General features: G+C 39.0%; 1 protein-coding gene across 1 annotated transcript; it reads right to left on the reverse strand.

Moving 5' to 3' along the window:
* Positions 1-324: 324 nt before the first annotated feature.
* LOC148161993 (uncharacterized) lies at positions 325-10395 on the reverse strand. The gene is given in 10 exon segments (XM_088020439.1): positions 325-381; positions 600-1104; positions 1140-2065; positions 2327-3894; positions 3897-4302; positions 4363-6186; positions 8760-8896; positions 9294-9541; positions 9858-10017; positions 10338-10395. Coding segments are annotated over 10 exon segments (5889 nt in total).
* Between the last annotated feature and the right edge of the window lie 627 nt (positions 10396-11022).

Here is an 11022-nt window from a genome sequence, read left to right on the forward strand (position 1 = left end):
GTGTCTGTCAAAGGATTTAGAAGAGAGGAGGCCTGGGTCCATGTTGTGACAGTAGAAACAAGTGTCACTGTCCAGGGATTTACTGCTGGAAACACACCTTGGTTCCATGACATGACTCTGGAAGCAAGAGCCTCTGTCCAGGGATTTACTGCTGGAGGTACAGCTTGAGTCCATGATGTGACTCTGGATGTATCAGTGTCTGTCCAGGGATTTACTGCTGGAGGTACAGCTTGGGTCCATGGAGTGACTCTGGATGCACCAGCCTCTGTCCAGGGATTTACTTCTGAAGGGATAGCTTGGGTCCATGGAGTGACTTTGGATGCATCAGCTTCTGTCCAGGGATTTATTGCTGGAGGTGCAGCTTGGGTCCATGGTGTGACTCTGGAAGTGATAATCTCTGTCCAGGGATTCACAGCAAAAGCCTGACCCTGAGTTAGGGCTGTGACTGTGTCACTCTCAAATTGTGTCCAAGTTTTAACCACTACAGATTGAATATGGGTGAATTGTGGGAATATTTCAAAAGTAGACCAAGGAATTACTGTTTTTGCTTGGGTCCAAAATATATCTGATGAAGCTAATATCTGTGTCCAAGGTTTTGCTCTTGAAGATTCATCCAGGGCCCACACTGTGACTGTATCTGCTACAGACTTTGTCCAGGGATTTAATGCTGGAGATTCGGCCTGAGGCCACAGGATAATTGTATCAGCTACAGCCTGTGTCAATGAATTTACTGCTGGATATTCAGCTTGTGTCCATGGCATGACTAAGGAAGCTACAGGCTCTATCCAAGGATTTACTTCTGGAGATTCAGTCTGAGTCCACAATATGACTATACTAGCCTCAGGCTCAACTGATGGTTTTAGGGCTGGAGATTTGTACTCTGATTCAGACTGTGTCCAGGTATTTACTGCCAGAAATTGAACCTGAGTCCAAGTATTTACTGATGGAGATTCAGTCTGTGTCCATTCTGTGACTCTATAAGCTATAGGTTGTGTCCACTGATTTACAGCTAGAGATTCAGCCTGGGTCCATAATGGGACTATGGAAGCTATAGCTTCTATCCTGGGAATTAAGGGTGGAGATTCAGACTGAGTCCCCTTTTGACTGTACCAGTTTCAGTGTCCAATGTTTTGGGCAACTGCTGTGTCCAAAGTTTTACTTCTGAAAATTGAGATTTGGTGCCTGGTGTGACTTTATCAAATTTAGTCTCTATCCAGGGCTTCATGGTTGGAAAAAATCCCATGGTCCATGGTATGGCTGTTTCAGAAACAGCCTCTGTCCAGGTATTTTCTTCTGGGGATTCATTCTGAGTCCATGGTATGACTGGGTTATTTTCAGTCTGTGTCCAGGTATTTACTGCAAGAGATTCATCCTGGATCCAAGGTGTGACTGTAACATTTTCAGGTTGTGTCCAGAGATTTACTACAGGAGATTCAGCCTGGGTCCATGTTGTGATTGTGTCAGTTTCAGATTGTGTCCATGGATTCACTGCTGGAGACTCAACCTGAGACCGTGATGTAAATGTGTCAGGTCCTGGCTGTGCCCAGGGACTTAATGCTGGATATCTACCATGGGTCTGCAGTGTGACGAGATTAGTTTTGGGCTGGGTCCAGGAATTTATTGTAGCAAATTCAGCCTGGGTCCAAGGTGTGACTGTGTCAGTTTCAAACTGTGTCCAGGGATTCACTGCAGGAGATTTAGCCTGGGTCCACCGTGTGACTATATCAACAATAGCCTGTGTCAAGAGATTTATGATTTCAGAATTTGCCTGTGTCCAGAGTGTGACAGTATCAATTTCAAATGTTGTCCATGGATGTACTGAAGGAGATTCAACTAGGTTCATTGGTGTTACTGTGTCACCTACAGCATCTGTCCAGGGATTTACTACTGGGGACTCACCAGGAGTCCATGGTGTGATTGTGTCAGCCAAAGGTTGTGTCCAAGGATTTACTTTTAGAGATTCACCCTGAGTCCACTGTGTGATTGCATCAGTTTCAGACTGTGTCCAGGGATAGACTAGAGGTGATTCAGCTTGGTTCCACAGTAAGATTGTATCAGATACTTCCTGTGACACAGACTTTATTACTAGAGATTCAGCCTGAGTCAGGGATGCAGTTGTGAAAGCCACAACCTCTGTCCAGGTTTTCACTGATGGAGACTGATCCTGAGTCAATAGTGTTACTGTGAAACTTACAGCATCTATCCATGGATTTACTGCTGCAGATTCAGCCTGATTCCATGGTAATAATGTGGCAGCTATAGCCTCTATCAGTGGATTTACTACTCGTGATTTTGTCTGGGTCCATGGTATGACAGTGAAAACTACAGTCTCTGACCAGGGATTTACTAATGGAGTTTCAGTCTGGGTCCCCAGTGTGGCATCAGCCAAAGCGTCTGTCCAGGTCTCTACTGCATGAAATTCATCCTCAGTAAATGATGTGATTGTATCTAACACAGTTTGTGTCCACTGATTTATGGCTGGAGGTTCACTCTGGGTCCACTGTATAACATTATCAGATATAGGCTCTGTCCAAGAATTTAGTGCTATAGAATCAGTCAGGGTCCACAGTGTGTCTACATCAGCTATAGATTGTGTCCAAGGATTTACTGCTGGAGATTCAACCTGGGTCCATGGTATAACACCATCAAATACAGTCTCAGTCTCTGTCCAGGGATTTACTGCTGGAGACTCCGTCATGGTCCATGGTGGAAGTATTTCAGCTATAGGTTGTGGCCATAAATTTACTCCTGGAGTTTCTGCCTGGGTCCAAGTTGTGACTGTATCAGTTTCAGATTGTGCCCAGGGATTTACTTCTAGATTTCCTTTTTTGGTCCACATTGAGGCACTATCAGTTTCATACTGTCTCCAGGAATTTCCTGCTAAAGATTCTGTCAGAGTCCATGTTATAAATGTATGAGTTTCAGACTTTTTCAAGGAATGTAATAATGGAGACTCATTCTGAGTACATAGTGTGACTGTATCAGCTACAGGCTGGGTCCAAGAATTTACTGCTAGAGATTCAGCTTGAGTCCATTGTGTGCCTGTCCCAGCTACAGTATCGATCCAGGGATTTACTGCTGGAGATTCAGGCTGCGTCCACAGTAGGACTGTGTTAGTTTCAGACTGTATCCAGGGATTTACTGCTGGGGACTCAGCCTGCATCCATGGCGTATCAGCTATAATTTTCACCCAAGGAAGTACTTCTGAAGGTTCACCTTGGGCCCATTGTGTGACTGTATCAGCCATAGGCTTTGTCCAGGGATTTACCGCTAGGGACTCATCCTGGGTCCATGATATGACTGTATCATTTTCAGACTGTAACCAGGGATTCACTGCTGGAGATTCAGCCTGTGTCCCGATGGCTGTGTCAGCTACAGTTTTTGTTGAGGAGTTTATTTCTGAAGGTTCACCCTGGTTCCAATGAGTGACTGTATCATCTATAGGCTGTGTCCAGAGATTTGCCACTGGCAGTTCAGGCTGAGTCCACTGTGTGACTATACGAGACAAAGGATACATCAAGAGCCTTTGTCCTGGAAATTCAGTCTTTGCCCATCTTGTGACAGTATCAGCTAAAATATCTGTCCAGTGCTTAATTGCTGAAGCTTCTCCCTGTGTTGAGAGTATAACTGTTTCGGTTTCAGACTGTGCCCAGGGATTAACTTCTGGAGTCTCAGCCTGTCCCCATGCCCATGGTGTTGATGTATCAGCTTCATTTTGTGCCCTGGGATTGATTATACCCACATCTGGCTGAATCCGACGTCTTATGTCAGATTCAGATTGTGTCCAGAATCTAACCTTATCACCTTCAAGCTCATCCCAGGGCCTTACAGTGTAAATGTCATGTTGTATCCAGGCTCTTAGCTTGTCTGCCACAGGTTGGTTCCAGGGCCTATTTCTGTTTTGGACTGTATCCAGTGGTGGGCTACTTGTGATACTGGCTCTGTCCACATTGTGGGTGTCTCCACTTGAGTCTGAAACAAATGTCTGATATTGTCAGCCTCAGATTTAGTCCAAAGCCTGGGTATATCACCTTCAGGTTGGGTCCAGGAATGGGCTGTTTGAAATTCTGTCTCAATCCAAGGTTTGAATGTATGCATTTGAGAATACAACCAAGGTCTGACTCTATCAGCTTCAAGCTCAGACCAGGAAATGGTTGTCTGAGATTCAAGTTGGTTCCATGTTCTGAATGTATTGGTTTGTATTTGCAACCAAAGTCTAGCTATATCAGCTTCAGGCCCTGTCCAGGGTGTAATTGTATTAACTTTAGACTGTGTCCAGATTCTGAATGTCAATGCTTCAGGCTTCATCCATGGTTGGATGCTACTAGCTTCGGACTGAGTCCATGGTCTCACTATGTCAACTTCAGGCTGAGTCCAAGGGTAGAGTGTTTGCAAGTCTGGCTGAGACCTTGCTCTCATTTGATTAGACTGAGTCCAAAACCAGGATCTGGCTGTACCAGCTTTAGGCTTGTTCCCAAGTCTGAAGGTTTCAATTTCAGTGTGTGTCACGGATCTAATTATATGTGCTTCTGACTGGGTCCAATGTTTGTCTTTACCATTTTCAGTCTGGGCTCTAGGTCTGACTATTTGAAACTTAGGCTGAATCCAGCGTCTGATTCTTTCAGTTTTAGTCTGTAACCATGGTCTGATTTCTGCTTTCAGCTGAGTCAGTGGTTTTCTTGCCTGGGTTTCTGGCTGGGTCCAGGTTTGGATTATGGCAGCTTCAGGTTTACTCCAGGGCCTGGTTGTATCAGCTTTAGACTGAAAAAAAGGCTTAATTACATTTGTAATAGTATGTATCAAAAACCAGGTTGTATCTGCAGTTTGAATCTGGGGTTTGACCATAAAAGATTCATGTTTACTCAATGGACTTATTCTATCCGTTTGACTTGAGGCTTTGCTCAGACTGGTATTATATTGTGCCCAAGACTTAATAGTGTTGCTTGCAGATGGTATCCAAGTAAAAGGCATATTAAGTGCTGAAGAAGTCCACAATTGAGCTGACTTAGATTCAGGGAGAATCCAGTATTCATTAGTCTTTTCTGTAAGTTCTTGGGATCCATCTAAATTTAAGACTGACTGAAACCAGGGTTCCAACCTAAGAGTTACTGTAGGATACTGAGATCCATCTGCATTTAGCGTGGAATGAGTCCAGAATTCATTTTTATTAACTGTTAAAGGAACCCATGCATTCAAGTTATAAGTTACTGGTTTAAAAGCAGTGTGAACTCTATCAACTACATGGTGTATTTGGCTTCCAATATTCTCTTCACTTGATTGTATCTGCATCACTGTTCCAGTTTTATCAGGTACAGGATGTGTCCAAGGTCCAATGTCAGGGGTAATTTCTAGCCAGGTTCTAGCTAGAAGTTGACCATGGAAAGGAACCTTACTAGACTGAACTTGAAGCTGTACAGTATTAACCCCAGAAAGAAGGTGGGATCCATCTATGCCACTTGAAAACAAAACCCAGGATATAGCAGAACTAAATAATGGTAGAGTATGAAGCCCAATGATAGCAGCTAAAGGATTAACCCAGGGGTTTACTGAATTGGTCATCGTTTGGTACTGATATTTCATTGTATCTTTCTGAGGAAGGTCCTAGGGTATAGATTTATCAGGTGTTGGAGGCTTTGGGGGTCCAGAAAGAACCAAAGTTTCAGAAGTACCAGCTATTGGGGTATTCCAGGGCTCAGAAATATCAGAAGGATCCCGCTGTTTGGTAACAAGAGATGTCCAAGATTGTATCATTGGGAATTTGCTAGTTGAGGAGAGCTGACTAGCTTGAAGGTGTATCCGTCTACTGCCAGGAAAAGAGTCTCTATTATTTAAACGAAAAAATACTGGAGGAGGATTCCGGTGCTGTCTGTTCAGTGGGAAAGTGCCTAATCTTCTCTTCTGTGACTGTACAGAGAGTCTGTGGGAGGTCAAAATGGCAGTACCCCTGTTCAGGCTAAGCCTGTCTTGTGGACAATGTTCTATCCCAGGAGTAAAATTGCAGGGTAGGGAAAAAATAGGATCCAATGGCTTCTGAGATGTCTTGATAAGCCATTTCACCCAAGATAAATATGGGGCTGTCTTGATGACAAGAACAGGGTCATAACAGGCCATTGAGGATTCACTGACCAGGCCTACCAGTTCCCAGTGGTTGCCACAGAGGCAGAGAACAGGACTACCCTGCTGTACCTGAATGAGGAAAAAAGATAAGCCGTATTTATATGGGACAAACGGGCAGACAAACATAAATCGTAAGAATATATTAAATATATGTAACATAATTTATATGTAAATATATAACATATAAATTATAAAATATATGGCTACACATTTGTCATAAATAATATTTGTATATTATATACATATTATCTATAAATACATTGAAATACATAAGATTTATATATTTTTCTACCATATATCCATATGACATGGTGAAAAATAATAAATGTTACCTGGTACATACTTCATAAAGCTCCAGAATAACTTACACACACATAATTGTAACTCCATTTAAAGGAGAAAAACCAAATTATAAAGGATATTTAGAGAAAACTCCCACGTTCTAAATAGCAATTACATATTCAACATTCTTTATCTGGATATCACTTATTCCCTTTGCTGAGTATTTCTAGGCAGGGCACATCTTACACAATCATATGTAATGACTGTGTTTATCCTTATCACTCCACGTCATTACTCTGGTTCAAGTTGTCCTCATTTATTTTCAAACCATCGTCATTTCTGCTATTCTCTCATACCCAAACTTATTCCATGCTTTGTTCCTCCTGTCAGGCAGGATGATATTCAGAGTAAAATCCAAAGGTTTTATTAATTAGTTTCTGATCTCAGCTCAACATTTTTCCTTTGTTCATTTTGCTACCATCATATTTGTTTCATTCTTCACGGAAATTTTTCCACAGTAGTATCCTTTGCCTGGAATTGGCTTCCCTCATGGGATTTACTTGGGTTGATTTCTCAAGGGCTTTAAGTTTTTGGTCAAATAGAACATTTTTAAAGATCTTCTGCACTTCTCCTATTTTAACAGCACATCTTCATTATTTTCTTGGGAAACAATTGTTAGCTTTTGAGGAAGCTTCATGTGGATAAGGATAATTATATGCGTTTTTAAACTGCTGCATCTTAGCATAGCACCAAATCATGTTTAGGCAATCAATATTTGATGAATGAATGATTCCTTATTGTTTTTGCAGTTCATGCCAGACCATTTTGAGGGAATAAATGTGAAGAGTACAAAGGTACTTTAATAGACTTTGTTGGTTAGATTTCTAAATAAGCCTGACTTCAATTTAATTTTAAAAGCCATCTTTCATTCCACCTTCCAGAACAGGAAATATTTGATTCTTCTAAAATACATTTTTTTTGCATTAAAATCCTTCTGTGACTCCAAGGACTTCAACAACTGAGTCCAGGCACCATTATTTCATAATTGGTCCAAAGCAATTTTCTTTTCTCTTTTTTTAAATATTTTTCTTACCATCATGTGCCCCTTACAAATTTTACCACTCAAATATTTTCTATGCATTAAATGGTCATTACATTTTTGCACATCTTATTTCTATTTTGAAGAGCTACTTTCCTCTCAAAATTTTAAGTATGCCCTTCATCTATCCAAATGTAGATATAATTGTTATCTCCACTGTTCACAATAAAGATTTCTATAAGAACATTAACAAAATTATATTTTTACTAAATTACTGCACTACTCTCTCCTATCAAATCATAAACTCTGGTGACCGGGCCCAGAAAATCAGGATTTTCTAAGAACTGGGACCAGGCCTATTTCCTCTATGTACCCTATCAATTTGTAATCTACCACGCGGTGGTTACCTTGTCTTTCTTAATTTCAAATTTCTCAAATATTGGTTTCAACGCTTTGGTCTTTTGGGCTTGACAAAGTTTTGGCAATATGTTTATTAAGAAGAATTTGATATCACCCATATCCCTTTTCCACCACAAATTTTAACATCTTCCTTATTTGTAAATTTCAAACTTTTTTATTTTTGCCTCTCACTTTTTTTGCCTTAAATTTCTTTGTAGCCATTTGTGACTTCTTAAATTTTATCTGTTACAAACTAAGTATTACTACATGTAGTATATAACACAAATATTACTACATATCTTCTAGGTTGAGCTTTGGGAAAAAAGGTCATGATACTCTTTAAAAATATATATTGGTAGCAGGTACTCCTCATCACTAATTCAGTTACAATATTTTTGTAGCTTCAGGATGGTGAGATAATAATTACACCTCATAACTGAAGACTTTTAAGTACTCAGTTTGTATTTGTAAAACTGAGTTCTATTTGTATTCTAACAAACCAATCCAAGGATAACCTGTTATTCCCATTGCCTCGAATATATTTTAGCAAATTTTCTAATTCTGAAATTTCATTGATGAAAATATTCCTGCTTTATTTGTGACCTTAAGAATAAATATATCTTTGAATATTTTTTGACATAATGTATGTATGATTATATAATCACATAAACATTACACCTGTGGATTGCATGTGAAAGTAAAGAAACTTTCTTTTTTATTAAGGGAGTAAGAGTCAACATGTTATCGAACGCTCTTAAATTTTTAAGTGTAGAGTGTAAGATTGTTAACTATATACACTAGGTTGTTCAGCAGATCTCCAGCACTTATTCATCTTGCATAAATGAACTTGTATCCATTTTACATTTGACATATATTTTTACATCTCCCCCCAATGGTAACTCTGCCCTTATACAGTAAGTACCCAGCAGTCTCCTTGTGGCTGACTCCAGATGCATAAGTTGTTACTTTTAGTTAGGTGGATATATTGATGGTGGCAGAATGAGAGGTCCAGCAGCTTAACTGACAGCTTTTTGATACTGGTTCCAAAGTTATTGTGGTCTGAGGGAATAGAGATAGAAAGGACTATGAGATATGGGTTATTATATTACTATGATTTACTACTAGGTTGGTACAACTTTCAATCTTTTAATCACACAAAATTACTGAGATAACTCTGACTTCTCCTTTCCTTCCATCTAATCTCATACATACTTATTTCATACTTTCTTGTAATTTTTAGCTGTTCCTAAATCCCTCTTAATAGAACACCGAATATTATAACCCATGATATTGTCACTTTTCCTTCTTTACTCCATGTGAAGTGGAGTAATATGGCCTTAATTATTTAATTATTTTTTAACATCCTATTTTATTTTTGCACTGTTTTGCTTTGTTTTTTCTATATCATTATATGAGCTACATTTATGATATGACAGAACATGACTCTTGAGCTTACTCTGATATTGGTATACCCTGCAGTGTCTGTACTGGCAGTTATAACAGCTCTTCCAGAAGATGTTATAAGTGTGATAAAGTGGTATTCCCCCCACCCTGATAGGGTACTGTAGCAGGATGACTCCTATGTCTCCTTTGACTGGATCCATTCCAACTTGTGGACCAAAACTGGGGTGCAGGCATATTGTATGGCCAAGTAAGATATCTTCTTGGTCAATGACTGCTGAAATGTCAGAGTCCAAATGTTTCCTAAAGGAATAGAAAAGTGCAGAAGAGCATAATGAAATTAGACTGAGAAAAACATTTCATTAGCTTCATTTAACCTGAAATGTTAATGTAATCCAACAAATTTCTATTTACATCCCTGTAAAATGATGCTCTACATTGCACACTGAATAGAATTTGACTTTTAGAACTCCAAGCTTCATTTTTAATATGTTATTTTCCAAAAACAAAGTCCCTCGAATGCGTCACTATCCAATGCAAATAAAATTAATTTTGACAAAACAAATATAAAGTATATATGTAACTATGATCCCTTTATCGCGATTCTAGATGTACTTACAGTTTATTCAGACAGCTGTGTGAGAGGATCCACCACTCACTCAGAATAATGCCCTGGCAGTTTTCAGCCAGGGACACTAGCCATGGGATGTTGCTGGATGCTGTCAATGGGGCAACCGTTGGGGTCAATGAGCTTAACCACTGCTTTTGAGAATTGGGTACTAAAAGGCCAGATAGGGAGAAGAGGAGGTAAATATAACATGAAAAACAACATCTTGCTGAATGATTATTGAGATTTGTCATCCTAACTTTCATTTTTTGAAGATGTGAAATAAGAGAATATAGAGAAGAATGAGAAACATAAATAAAAGTGGCAAAATGTAAGATTAGATGAAAGACAAACATGATAAGAAGTAGGAAATGAAATAAACATCAAGGAGAAAAACAGAAGATATTTTAAAAAGTTAAGGAAAATAAAAAATATTTCCCCAGTAATAACACAAACAGAGGAGAAAAAAAATCCCAATTATCTGTAACTTACCACCAGAGCAGTGAAAAAACAGTCCCCAAAACTGATAGAAGCAAAGTGGAGATCTCATGTTGGCTCAAGCGGATGTGAATGCAAGATAGGGTTCTAGTCGAGTAGTTGCCAGGGTTGGGATTGAAATTATAGCATATAGAACGTCTGACATCATAATACCTACTTATGAGATAAGTGCCTTCTTCTATTATGATCACCCAACAAGAAATGTTACCCATATTTACTCAAGTTAAATGTAACTTAAAAATTGAAACAAACTTTTATTTAGTTCAATATTGACTTTCATTTTCGGAGTGAGACAATGAAATACTCCATTCCCACACTTTGTAAAGAATATAATCTATCTGGCTTTACCATGTAGCTTTACATACCTGCCACATATACATACTAATTAAAAGAATTAGTTCCACATGATCTAACACAGAAGTTGATGAAATACTAAACAATGATAGTTTAAAATAACTTACAAATCAGCTTGAAAATGATAGAAACTACAATTGTAGAAAATTAACTCAAGAGCTACAAACACTTCTCTCTGATGACAAGATTGGGCAAAGAGCAACAATTCAATAAAATATTTACCTACTCTCATATGGAGTGTGCCATAAGTTGAACACATAAATCTGAGGACAAGAAGCCTTGGCCTTCCTAAGTTTTTTAATTCAGTGGAGTAATATATTAGTTA

The sequence above is a fragment of the Eumetopias jubatus genome, unplaced genomic scaffold, assembly GCF_037043125.1.
Source record: "Eumetopias jubatus isolate StellerSeaLion01/CBP00866 unplaced genomic scaffold, mEumJub1_p1.0 scaffold_27, whole genome shotgun sequence".
Taxonomy (NCBI): Eukaryota; Metazoa; Chordata; class Mammalia; order Carnivora; family Otariidae; genus Eumetopias; species Eumetopias jubatus.